Below are 14,650 nucleotides of genomic sequence, written 5' to 3' on the forward strand. Positions count from 1 at the left end.
TGACATCTTTCACAGGAATATTACTTCACTTTGTGAGAGGATTGGTCATACAACAGCATGCTCAAATTTTTAACCCATGTGTATTGAAATTTATCATCTTTTTCAATAAGGAATGAACCTTCATACAGTTATCACCTTTAACAATGGCCTGCTTTTACCTGAAATGCTCAGGCACTGGGAGGTACAATTCACCTCTAAATGATATGTAGTTCGCTATTTCAAACATAGATGGTGTCAATACTACCCACCACCCATCCAGAGCCTGTGTAGGTATATTTTGTAATGATCCTTGTATTTATTGTAAAGATGTATTGATGGTCGAAGGGATAAAGTCGGATTGGGTGATGACCTCCAGTTTCCCTCAGAAATATGGTTTGATGTACAGCGGACTCGTTCAATATCGACATCACTTGGGATCAAACAAAAATGCCGGTTTTGACAAAGTGCCAGTGTAGGCTGGATCTTTAACAACCCTTAACTGGTGTTTGCATAATGTTATTTTATTGTAGGTGATGGCATGTTTTCCTCATCAAAGCAGTTTATTAACCTGTCTAGATATAACCCTTGTCTTACAGCGGAGTTCTGATTACCTCAGGCTAGGATTTTAACTCTGTGAAATTGTGTTGTCATAACTTATACCTTTTTCAATAGAATGTCTGTGAGAGAAGTTTTACTACTTTTGACAGGAGTCTTTGTCTGTTTCTAATACGTGATGAAACTAATATTCTGTATTTGTATTTTCCTAATATTTGAATGCTAATGTATTGCTTGTGCTAGTTACAATTAATAATGAATTTTGGTATGAATTATCATTTCATGATAAGGTCTTTGTTCTGGGTAAGGATAGTTACGTAGCGTTTGTTATGACGTAGATATACAGGTCTGTCCGTCTTGACTCATCACTGAAGATAACAGTTCTCTACCTTTGCAATGGCCGTGGGCAAACTACTGTCTGCGTTGTTGCCGATGTTGATGTGCAAGGACAGGTCCTTGCAAAGGTCTTCTGAAATGAATACCAGTCTCACTTAAGCGGTTCCTCACAGTCTGATAGAAATTGTCCAGGCACTCCAGATGTTGTGAAGGATGTTGTGGTGTACCTGTTCCCCAAATGTCGAAGCCAAATTAACCTGTCCTGAGTGGGCGTGGTCACACAGGGTCGACCTGACCTGGGGCGATCACATGTTGACCCTTGCTGCTGGTAGCGATGCCAAAGTCTTGCTATGGTACTCTGTAACACATTCAGTTGCCTTGCAATCGCACACTGAGACTCCCCAACCTCTAAATGATCAGTCGCATTATTGCGCTGACCCTCAGTAACTCTAGGCATGACTTTAACACCAAATTTAAGATTGTCAACTGTCGCAAGAGCATTGAAACCCCTTGACTTTTATTGGAAATGATGCATGGAATGTGCGTGCAAAAGGAAACGCATGAATTTCTTCCTGTTTGCAATTTATTGCATTTATTGAGGAAAACAGATTTTGGTGTATTTGGGCGAGTTGTCCTCAATGACAATGGATTCAAACTCAGAAATGTTTGCAGACAGCATTCACCATAGATATACTGATTACATAGACACTAGTGATTCAAATTCGAAATGTTACATGGAAAAATACTGCCTGTGCGTTTCTTTTTTCAGTAGTTTACTTCAATATATAAAGCATAGCTTCTGATCTCCAGCACAAGAAATTTGTGATAATGCAAAGGATGGTTCCCATTTCAGTGCTCAGTTCATCAATGTATTTGAAGATTAAATTTTTTGGGTAACATACGTGAAAACGGTGCACGCTTGGTTTATCAACCTTATGCTGTTCCGTCAGAATCAATTCAGTTCTGCCGTGTGGCACACACCGACCGGATGTGGCATGACATTGAACAAAACTCCTCGAGACTAACTGAGCCAGTGTTCTTGGTTCACCTGTACTACCAGATCAGATGCTTCCTGAAAGAAATCAGTGCCGTGATTATGCAGGACAAAGCGTGGAATGCGTGAACAATTAGTACAATCAACGTGCATGCTATCATGTTTGTAGTGAATTTTAAATAAATCAAAATGCAGATTGCTGTTTGCCAGGTGAGAATCATGGTTTGGACATTGCCATTGTTTACAATATGTCCCTCAAAAAAGCCAGCAGCAAGTTGAAAGAATACGGTGGCAAAGATGGTGTGGAGTTTTGGTATGGCATCGAGACAGTCGGTGCTTTGGTTGTGTCTATCCTTGGGTTCTGGGCAGTCTGCGAGTATAATTCGTAGTTTGCCTGCTGCAGGTTGAAATTGGTGTGGTGGGTAGAGGTACATGAAATCAACTATTTTGCCGTCTTCTATGAACGCGCGAAAGAGTAGCCAATAGAGTTTGAGAAATTGCAGAGGAATCTGGTATCGCCCTTAGAAGGTGTTTTTTCTGTTGGTCGGAAAAGGTTTGACGACAGAAGTTGTCTTTAACCCTCGGATTCTCGTATATCTGACTTGCAGATGAAAAGTAGTCGTAATGAGTCTCAGACGGGCTGCACCTCTTGATTTCCGTGCAAATTTGCAGCTGATTTTGCTTTGTGAGCCAGAACCCCCATTGTCTATACTAGTTGGGACGTTGCATATATAATAAATGTGGTCAGGGGAATGATGAACTCCATGCTCATTAAGATAGTATTTGTGATTTCCGGGTGACGTTTATCTGACTGTGGTATATATTTCTGTAGGTAATTAGAACCCTGGGGCTTCAAACAGATTGCACCAAACATCTCTTGTATCTCTTGTGGGTATAGGAGTCTCAGAGACCATCTCCCACTGGCGATAGAGAACGACAACCACCATGTAACTGTTGAAATGGCCCTTTAGAAGCCACAATAGAGAAGTCTTATGTGCTAATTCCCGTGTTGAAACTATAAGTTACCTGGAGTCAACAAACAACAACTAGATGTGATGTAATAAATACATTATAGCTGTATTCTAAAACTAACAAATGAATGCAGATTACAATGGCTTTACACTTTGATGAATTATAGCAACAAAGACAGTGTTGGTAATTGTTAGCACAGTGTCACCCCGGGAAAGCCACATTTTAAAAATGACATATACCGCGAGAGCCACATGTATGGTTGATTGCATTTCACCTACTCTGGACCTTAATCACCTAATCCGATTACCGTTACCTGTAAAAGAGCGTCTCGGTATGGGTGATTTCAAATGAAAATATCCTGTTGGGAGTAAGTAATGAGTTAGAGATCAAACATTTTCTTAATTGACATTGAGTCATGGGTGATTTCAAATGAAAACATCCTACTGAAAGTAAGTAACGAGTTAGAGATCAAACGTGTTCTTAATTGACATTGAGAATATCCTGTTAGAAATAAGATATATAAGTGACATTGCGCTCACTAAGTGTCACAATCATGGCAAATGCACAAGTTGAGATCAAATTCATCGAGAGTGTTAGAGGTGGTGTACATTTGTACTATGACGGCTTCAAGTTTCGATGCAGAAGTAGTCGCCAGGGGAAAAGGTACTGGTCTTGCGTTGTGAGAGAATGTACTGCCAGGCTCACAACTGAGGGCGAGATACTCTATGCCATAGAGATTTTTGGACACTCCCACGACACACTTCCCTTTGAGTTTCAAGTCGACGCCTTCAAAGCAAGACTGATGGAGAGAGCAAGGACAGAGACGACTCCCATACATACTATTTACGGCGAGGAGATCTCAAGACTGCGTCAGAACCACGACATCATCTCAGACGACATGCTGAAGCAGATCCCATCATTCAAGTCATTGAACACCATTCTGTATCGTCAGACTCACAAGACCTTGCCCCGCCTTCCTGAGAGTCGACCCGAAATCGGAAGGGGGCGATCAGTTCCTTCATCGTGTCAACGCCGACATTCTGATCTTCACTACAGACAAGAACATCGAACATCTGTGTACTGCAAGCACCGTATTTTGTGATGGTACGTTCTATACATGTCCTAAATTGTTTGATCAGATATATTGTGTACATGCTGAGGTGTTTTGTCACATGGTTCCACTAGTGTACTGTTTACTGTCCAACAGAAGCGCAGAATGCTACACTCAGATGTTTGAGTATCTGTGTGATCTTGCTGGAAGACAAGGCTTGCAGTTTGCCCCGCATACTGTACAACTGGACTTTGAACGTGCAGCTCACAATGCAGTGAGAGGTGTATTTCCAGCTGCTTCTGTGAGAGGGTGCTTCTTTCACTATACGCAATGCATATGGAGGAGGGTACAGAAAGAAGGCCTGGTTAGTGACTACAAAGAAGATGGGGAAGTCAAGAAGTTGGTGCGACGAGCTGCTGCCTTGCCCCTGGTGCCCTGTGACAAGATAGAAGACGTGTGGCTCGATGCCGTTGCGGAATCTCCTGCCAGTCCTAAGGTCACTGCCTTCATGGACTACGTAACCACAAGCTGGGTTGAAGGCCAGGCTTTCATTCCAGAAATCTGGAATCACTTTGAAAATCAAGGGCACCGAACGAATAATCATTTGGAAGGATGGCACAACAAAATCAAGAAACTTTTGAAAAAGTCCCATCCGAACATTTTCGAAGTAATCCAGCTCTTCCAACGGGAACAGTCCCTCACAGAGGTCACCATACTCAGACTTTCACATCAGCCCAAAGAACCTTCACGTCGAAGGAGATATTGTGCAATAGATGCACGTATAGCATCTTTGAAGCAGCAGCTATTAAACCAGAGTCTCAATGAGATAACGTATGCAGACCATGTGGGAGACCTTCTGCATCTGCAATGAAGTGATTTCAGTGAAGTGACTATTACAGTGGCTATAAGCACACAGCTGATCAAATCATAATTATTTGATTATTTATTACTATTTATTTTATTATTTCATTATTATTTCATTATTATTTGATTATTTTTTCAAATGACCCCAAACACTGTAATCTAAATAAAGAAAGAGAATGAGACCACGATATTTGTTGTGTTTACTACGGTAGTTATAAGCACCGTCCGGTTTGTTTTGACAACATACCCCGCGAAAGCCAAATTCTGTAATCACTTGACCGTAACTATTACCAAAATCACCACAATCAAAATCAGCTACTAATTCTCGAAATGTGGCTTTCCTGGGCTGTAACCGTTAGCACTCTTCAACAGTGGTCCAGCTTCCACATAAGGCCTTGGCACAGTACCCACTGTGCTGGCCTTCTTGTAATCTGGGATATAATGCAACATGCACATCAGAGTCATCCATCAAACGTCAGCGTCAATGTCATTTCAACGTCAGCGTTTGCGGAGGGCCCGACAACACCTCCGATGGACTAGAATCGAGTTGTCTACAGTGATGAACCAAGATTTACCCTCAGATTCGCCTATGGTTGGATGAGAATGTGGAGGCGACTCCATGAACATTATGATTATCAAGCGGCAGTGATGATAGAATACTTTTAAAATATACAGACTGGATGATTCCATTATAGAGCTACTGATATTTTGCTTTGCTTTAACCTCTGCTTAAATAATGATAAAAATATTGGCACATCTCCGATATCTTGGGAAAGCTAAACATAACCAAATCCACACTCATTTAAGAACTTTTGCATTTGAGAAACCCAAGTAATCCTACCAACAGAATCTAAGTATATAGTTACAACATTGTTTGGGATAACAATCATTAGACATTCTTAATAGTTTGCACCAATAGTTAACACATCTAAGATGGTAATCTGCATTCATACCACATCTTCCACTTTCAGCTAATGCAGCATCAGTTGATGTGTGTTTAACTACCCTTATAACAACTCTACAAATATTGTCATGTAATTTATCAACACTTCTTTCCTGAATCCCCACACCTCTGCCCCGTACACCAGTATTGGTTACATACATACGTAGGTACATACGTACGTACGTACAGACAGACACAAACACACACACACACACACACACACACACATGTATGACACACAAACAGGAATATTTCTAACATTATGTTGTAATTGTTTTGTAAGTAGTAAGGCTTTACTGGCTTTTCCCACAAGCGTCTTAGTACAAACAGTCCAAGACAGCCTAGTAGAAAACATGATACCAAGATAATTGTAATACGTGGCTGTTTTCAGTTGTACGCCATCAAAAACACTTTTCATAACTACGAAGGTATGCCCCTTTTCGATTGGAGAGATGATCTTACGGCTTTTGATGACAGCAAGGATTATTGCATTTGAGGGATCTGCATATGGAAAAAATATAAACACTTTCCGAAGATTGAGGAAACCCTTGGTGGTCAAAGCCATTTGTCAATCAGTGATGATCACCAATAATCAGTGTATAATTGATGAAAACCAAACACTGTTGGGGCGCTTTCCTAATTTGGGTGTGACATCATCATCCCAACGACGACTCACCTGCCATTTCAGATCAGTTTGGATTTGGAAGATGATAAAAGAGAAATTGTGGCAAACCTCGGTCAAGCCATCATGAAAGAAAAACAACAATAAATATAAGCGGGAACAAGATCCTGAGCATCGACAACAGCAGCGTGTTTTTCAGTTACACAGACCTCTGGAGAACTGTGAGAAAACATAAAATACCAAGGCATTTGTAGAGGGAATTGGTTGGTTGTATGAGGGGTAAGATTTTCAACAAACTGATCTTGCCACTATGGCAAAGGGGCATAAGACTATGCCGAGGCATTTGGGAACCAAATTTGCAATCCACGCGCTGGGTTATAGACTGGAATATGAACTCATGTTTAATGATCATGACAGCATTATTTTTACAGAAAGTGGTGTGGTGGACAATATTACATTGGAGTTCAAAATGAAGACAAATTTGCAATCAGTATTCAGGAACATTACCAATCCTGTACATTCGCATGCTGCATCATCAGAGAATCGTCGTGAATAAAAGCGATACATTGTGGAATAGCAATCTGAATGTACCTGCTTGATCGATGAAGGGTATAATGATCATTCTGGTGGAAGAATTCACACTGTTTCAAAGAGTAAACAAAAAATATTGGAAACCCGAGATTATCAAAGTGGAAGTGACCATCAAGAGCATGCTCAAACAACTCTTTAGCCAAAGCCATGGCAGACCACCAACAATGGAATGAGATACAAATATTATCTGCAATCAAGCGCCCACCAGAAAGGGATCATGATCCAAATTACCAAGAAGTTTCTACCCACCAGTAAATTAAAGCTATATTTGTGCATGGTTATGATTGCTCAACTCAATGTACAGGATGGAAGATTCGTGCAAGCCTTCTTAATTATTAAGTTCAATATTGAGCCACCTTTGGAGCTGCATGGCACTCATGGTCGAACGGGTTGTGGGAAGACTGTTTTTGGATGGCATATATCCTAAAAGGGTATTATGTCACGATTCTTTGCTCTAATATGAGCGTCAATGAAATGTACAAGGAAAGAGCATGGGTGATGTACAAGGCATAAAATCGATCCTGGAGTAAGTTTACAAGACTGGTTGTGAGACTTTCATGAGAAGTTTGAGGGAGAACTGACGTTTATCCTAGACGACTGCAGCGCAAATAAAGAGAAGGCAATGTGATTTGCCACCAAACCTGATCATGAATGTGTGAGAAACAACACACCAAAGTCGTACTGAAAACAGACCAAACCATGGCTTATGTGGTGTGCTAGCTGTGAAAAACAAGCAAACTGCTTTATGAAAGCAAGCAAACTGCTTAGCAAAAGCTACCTGTGAAGATACAGGATGGAATAGGTCTTCAGCAACCCATGCTTTCCATAAGAGGCAACTATGCCTGTCGTAAGAGGTAACTAAAGGGATCAGGTGGTCAGACTCACTGACTTGGTTGACACAGGTCATTGGTTCCCAGTTGTGCAAATCAATGATCATGCTGTTGATTACTGGACTGTTTGGTCCAGACTCGCTTACTTGCAGACTTCTGCCCTATAGCTGGAATATTTCTTAGTGCAGAGTAAAACTAGACTTTTGCATTCACTCTCTTGCATAGCAAAAGCAAGCAAACTGTTACCAATTAAATGTATAATGTTTACTTAAAAACCATGACAACCTTTAAAATTCTAGTTGTGTTTAACGTGACATTTTTCATATCATTCTGTTTGGGTTATGCTGGATTTTTTTTATGTTAGATTTAAACACCGATTGATGTTTTATAACGTGGAGTTTGATGGCATGCTAGAACAAATGATATCTGAGGAGGAGTTTGAAGATGTGTCCCATGTCGGGTATAATTGAGAAAGACTTGTGTCCCTCACTGTGGGTGGGAAGGGGAAACAAAACTTGGATGAAAACATCACCACCAATAAAATTTATAAAATGTCCAGTGGAGACATTGATAAACAGTACATGAGTTATGAAGCCTGATTCGGTGATGAAATGATGAGAAACATTAGATTGACTACCGTATAAGCCAATTCTACACCATTATGGCGTCGTCTCTGCTTCCCATTCCACCGCCATGTCCACTTTATTTGTGGGGAGATCTCAACATGGATCTGTTTATTGGTCAGACCATGAAGACCCTCGGTTTGTTGTATCCATGATACAGTGTGTTCTTAGCTCACATCACTGCTGCAATCATTACGGTAAAGCATTGTCAGTTTAAACATAAATGTCCAATGAAACAAGGGGTTTGACGTTGACACCTGTGGTTTGTGATTGATACAGTAACGACGAAAAACCTAAGAATCTGAAAAAGTAGCTGCTGGTGAAAAGTGGGGGTTATCTAGGCATCATAAACTGATCAATAACTGACCATGGATTCTTTGCATCATGGGTATATCTGTTCCTGTATGGTTATATAAAATGAAACAAGACTACACCACCACCAGCAGTGATGATCCAACCACTGACAAAACAATTAGAGGTAAACATGTAAAAGTTATAACATAAACTTGTTATGTTATAAAACATCATGTCTACTACTGGTGGAAGAGCATTTGTAATGTAATGTGGGGGGATATGGTTGATGCCTTGTCTGTCTGTCTGTCCGTAATCATTTTGTTTCCGGAGCATTACTCGGAAACCGTTTAATATTTTTAGACCAAACTGGATAAATACAATAATCTCAACCTATAGTTGTGCCTTTTGCTATTTACAGAGTTTGTGCATTTTTATTGTTTTGTGTTTTTCCATGGAACATTTTGGTGTTAGTCTAATGGTGGGGTGTGCTTTGTTTCTGGAGCAGAACTCAAAAAACGTTTATTATTTTTCTGCTAAACTTGGTAGATATATCAGTAATAACCTAAAGTGGTGCCTTTTGCTTTGTACAGGTGTTTGCGATTTATCATTTTCTTGGTTTTCATGGAAACGTTTTGGACTTTGTCTCAAAAGTGAGAGGTTTTGTTTTGTTTCCGGAGCACATCTCAAAAACTTTTCAATAGCTTTCAGCAAAACTTGGCAGATATGTGTGGCAGACCCCAAAGTCGTTCCTTTTGCTATTTACAGGATTTTGTGATTTATTATTCTCTCGGTTTCCATGGAAAGGTTTCGGACTTAGTCTCAAAATGGAGGGATGGGCTTTGTTTCCGGAGCACAACTCAAAAACCACATCCGGGCCCATTCAAGAAGATAACATCAAAATGGGGAACCCCTTATCTGGATTAATTCACCATGTTTTAATAACAGTTTGCAATGTATGTCAGTTATGTTGGTCTATCTCAAATAGTATTGTGAGGGCACTCAAAGCTGATTGATGATTCTCATATCTCTCATATATCACTCAAACTACCAGAGTGCCGCATTCTTTCTTGTCAGTCCAAGCTGTACAGACTTTACAGTAGCTAGTTTTCATTTTGAGACATGGAATCTGTATGGACTTTATTAAAGACCTGCCTCTTCTCTTATGCATGGAAAGCAGTATTGCAATGTTGGATACCTTCTTCATCTACCTATGCTTGTGAATGAGATAAGTTCTGAAGAAGAAAAGAATGGGAAATATCAGTGTAACTATACTTATGGCAGAGGACTTCAATAATAAGTGTCATGGTTCAATTGAAGGCAAAGGGTGCGCCCTTAACTCACTGCTTCAGCACAGTTGAACACAGGAAGACTTCTTCTTTCCATTGTAATGAGATCCTTTTAATTAGCAGATGTGAAAACACTGCTTATAACTTTCCCTAAGTGGAAGTTTGTTGATGGTTATTTTTCTCCATGGATTAGAGAACCATTAACCATTAACTATGAACCATTAACACAAACATCTACAGGTATCTTCAAGGTCAGCTTTGCCGCTGGCAATAGATGAAGCACTCATGGTATTGGACATTCAGTCATTGCTATTATGTAGTTTCACTGCAGGAGCTCAACATGTCAGTTTTTTTTCCAGAATTTATTTCGGAAAAACCACCACAAGATCCTTGAAACATAGACAGTATTATCTAAACATGTCTTGCACATACACTGAAATCAGTGGATATTTACTAGAAAGTCTCGGCTTTGGAATTTAGGTTAAGCGTATCATCATATTTGCTGCATGGTGTATACAGTTTAATGCAACAGGAAGGTTGAAAGTTTGACTTGAATTGATTGTATCACAAACTGAAAGAGTCCTGATCAGAACAGGAAGTGGCATAAACTGGACGTGTTTTTACCAGGAAATGGTGTACATGTAATGACACTGGCAGTATTGTCAAGAGATACTTCTTAAACACCAGAGATGAAGTCATTTTAACTCTTAAATGACACTGTTTGTCAGAGTTGAAAATGGGATAATCAGAACCAATATATATATATATATTGCTGGTATTATCAAACAGTTGTTAGCATTGTTAGTTATATCAATGAGCACTGCTTCTATAGCCTCACTGATAGTTTCACCCACCTTCCACAACTGCAACTAAACTGATGTCTGATTGTTGGAAGCTAGTTTATTGTCTAGCTCATTGGCAGAATTTCTAGTAGGAGGAAATATATTATCGGCACAACTAATTATGATAAGACACCACTGACAGGATTTATAATGAATTTAGGAGAAAAAGAAGATATTTAAGGATGGTCACAACCTATTTGTCCAGTTGCCTTTCAAAGGGGTTAATCAGGAAATTGCCGTTGTTATCATGGTCTTCACTTCCACTTTTACATACAAATGCACACACTGTGACAGAGGATGAGTTTCTCATCATATAGAATATGTGTTTTAATATACTGACTGAATATCCAGTGTCTAAATTTTCTTCTGACATATTCAGAGATGTGTGCCTTAAAGGTCAAAACGTTTAGTCATCAGGAAAAAGCATTGATGGATCACCTTCCCAGGTGATTGCCACTGAACATGAACAGATAATTTCACTTAATGCCATTACTGATTTGTGTTTTGCAGTATGTGTCTGCCTGAGTGGTCAACATGAGACTGTCTTGTGAGGTGGATGTTGTTAACAGACTGCTACCCTCTCACAATGTCCGTAAAGCCAGAAGAGGGAGTCACGCCCAGATATCCCTTGGACGTAAACCATCAGCCACTCCAGGTAGCAGTCAGTTGCTCCTTATGGTGTGTACTGCCAAAGACAGGAATGGTGTAAAGTATGTAGTAAGTATTGCTCAAATGTGAAAGACATGGTTTCTTTTGTAGATATTGCAAAAGTTCAATAACATTTTAAAAAGTTTACAAGCATACATGCTTAAAGTGAAGTTTAATTGGTTTCAAAAGGATCTCATGAGAAGTGTCATTTTCCAAGGGAGTGAATGGTCAACTTCAACAAGGAGAGGGTTAATCACCCATTGTACTCAACAAAGCTTAACCCTAACAGAATGACAATCAAACTTCACCTTCAGCATGTTCAGGGGGTTGTTGTTGTTTTAGTTTTATCCTCAAAATTATGGGAGATGTCAAAGCTTGACCATGACAGATGGAACATATGAATCTAATTGGAATTCTTTTCACTTGTCTTGCCTTTTTGCCATTTTACTAGGAAACTTAATGAATAAGAGGTGCTTTCTACTGATGAGTGTATGCTTCTCTCTGTGAGAAACTACCAATTACTAGTACCTGCTCCATGTCAGGAGCTGTCAGGAGCTGATTAATTTTTGCTCCATATATGCGGCTCAGGCTGACAGCCTTAATGAGATAATGCACAAGAAATAGGAACAGGTACCTCTGTGCGCGTGCGTGCGTGCGTGCGTGCGTGCGTGCGTGCGTGCGTGCGTGCGTGCGTGCGTGCGTGCGTGCGTGCGTGCGTGCGGGCGGGCGGGCGGGCGGGCGGGCGTGCGTGCGGGCGGGAAGGCGGGCGTCCACACACACACACAAATATAATATATACTGGTACATACATACATGTGTGTGTGTGTATATATATACACGTGTGTGTGTGTGTGTGTGTGTGTGTGTGAGAGAGAGAGCGACACACACACAAATATAATATATACTGGTACATACATACATATACATATGTGAGTGTATATATATATACATATGTGTGTTTGTGTGTGTATGTATGTAAGTACCAGCCTTGTGACAAATCCTGTCATTGCAAGCAAGTATTCCAAAATTGTTTGTGTTTATTCATGAGAAAACATTATCAACTGCTTGGTTGTTTCGTCACCGAGACCTATCTTTGATTATTTCATTTAGCTGAACATTTTGACCAAAGATAGTGGGACACTCTTACTGTCAGTTTTATAGCCAAGAATGCGTATGTGGTGCATGACAGACTTGCAGGGAATTTTCTGCAGATTTAAATGCAATCGATCTTGAGATTCATTGAAATCCAGGGAGAAAATATGTTGAGGTTCCGCTTATCAATGTCAAGTACCCACATCCGTCTCTCTTTGGCTATCAAATTACAGAATTTCACTGTAACTTCTTAGATACATTGTTTCAGGCCCCAGACCCCCAACTGATTTTCAGGTGAAATCACTTTCACCAGTTGCAATCACTTCACTTGTATCATGTAAAGGTAACATGTTGATGACTGTGGGGTCACATGTAAACGATTTCCATTTTGGGTTTGAAACTTTGAATGCAGTCAGCTTACAATTCTTATGTAGCATTGTTTCTACTATAAAATCCACTTAGAGGTTCCCTTAATTTTTGTGCCTAGTATATATCCCGCATTGTAATTTCATATAAACAGGTTAGTGAACATCAGTTTTACTTAATGTTGAAGGTAAAACTGACTATAGCACATAATGAACATGATAAATATGTTTTATTAAATGTACATGTTGTTATGGTTAAGAATTTACTGTGACAAACAATGTAAGAAATCCCCTTGTGAACTAGCAAAACAGAACAAAGACAAGTCATAAACGTTCAAATTATGTATTATTATGCAACGAGAGCAAGGTATACAAAGGTCACAAGTCAATTTCACAATGCTGATTACAAATTCAGTACAATTAACACAAAATCTAAGGCAATGGGTCACAAAATATATTTAGTAGCAAACTCACCGAAGTCTTGGTGTGAGAGAGAATCAACTATGCAGAATGTAAACACAGCGATCGGTCTGACAGCGGATAATGTAGGTCAGGCATTGATGGATTTTGATGATCAAGCATTGTAACTCCAGGAAATATGAATGAGTGTCACCGTCAACACGGCAACCAGCCTTTTTATATGTACTAAGTCATTTTCTGAAAGTTCGGGCACATACAACAATCGTCAACACTGTAGAATGCCCTCGAATAAGTCTCCTGGAAGTAGACACTTAGAAAACTAGGAGCAGATATTTTCCGGAAAACCAGAATCCAAAAAGTGTTGACCATCTATTAAAACGAAATGTGACCGATCATAATTATTATTCAAAACACTAAATGTTGTGACCCAATAATAATTATTACTGAATTAATAACAAAAATATACAGAAAATACACACTCGTAACAATGTATAGAGATGTGAACTAATGATCTTCATATTGGGGATTTATCACTGGTTTCAGTAAAGCAGCAACTTAGTCTGGTGTAGTCCCACATGGCGTCTGCTTACCAGTCCATGTGGCCCTGTGCATTCCCAGAAATGGAGCATTAACTGAGAACTGAGTAACCATTGTTATTGTGCTATTGCAGTATATAAGCACATTTTGTTTTGAGGAAATGTACTTTTCATCTGAAATATTTATGACATTTTATGGACAGAACAATTATTTAAAATGATTTTCCATGTGTTTGCCACAGAAATGAAATGCTTTTATGAGAGGATATAAAGCTCTTAACTTCAGCTCCACAAAACTTGAAAAGAATGCATCATGTCCTCTGGTCAAACTGTTCTCCTGATGTTTCCATACAAAAGGAACATTTTTATCCCCCACAACGCATCATGCAGGGTGTATTAAAATTCACCCCTTCCATGCATCCGTCTATCAGTGCACATTTGTCTTTTGCAGAGCAGAACTTTAAGACCCGGTAGTTTGGGTATTCTTAATAAAATATTTTTTGTGTTTCCATGGCAACAAGTGTCACTTAGACTGAAATTGGAGGTAATGTGTGGGATATTGATGACTGTGCATTCTTCTTGTATATTCCACTGTATCGTTATAAAGAATGATAATGAGCAAGAAAATGTCCTGGAAATATACTAGGGGATAAAGGTCAAATGGTAGATAGCACATTGTAGGAAAATTTCTCAGAAATAACTAAGAGAGTCATCATAATGTGCTGACAAATGTGACACATGGTGACATACCAACAAAAAAATTCAAACAGCACTAACAAACATCGATCATTTGTATTGACCAGTCCC

General features: G+C 39.5%; 1 protein-coding gene across 2 annotated transcripts in view; it reads left to right on the forward strand.

Annotated features, from left to right (window-relative positions):
- The window catches only part of LOC137294105 (leucine-rich repeat protein 1-like), a 57,572-nt gene that overhangs the window by 15,858 nt on the left and 27,064 nt on the right, over window positions 1-14,650 (forward strand). For both annotated transcript variants that reach the window (XM_067825060.1, XM_067825059.1), the window contains exon 2: window positions 11,293-11,499. In XM_067825060.1, the coding sequence (XP_067681161.1) occupies window positions 11,317-11,499 (183 nt within the window). In that variant the 5' untranslated portion in view covers window positions 11,293-11,316. The remainder of the gene's footprint in view (window positions 1-11,292; window positions 11,500-14,650) is intronic.

This window comes from Haliotis asinina, chromosome 8 (genome assembly GCF_037392515.1).
Source record: "Haliotis asinina isolate JCU_RB_2024 chromosome 8, JCU_Hal_asi_v2, whole genome shotgun sequence".
Classification (NCBI taxonomy): Eukaryota; Metazoa; Mollusca; class Gastropoda; order Lepetellida; family Haliotidae; genus Haliotis; species Haliotis asinina.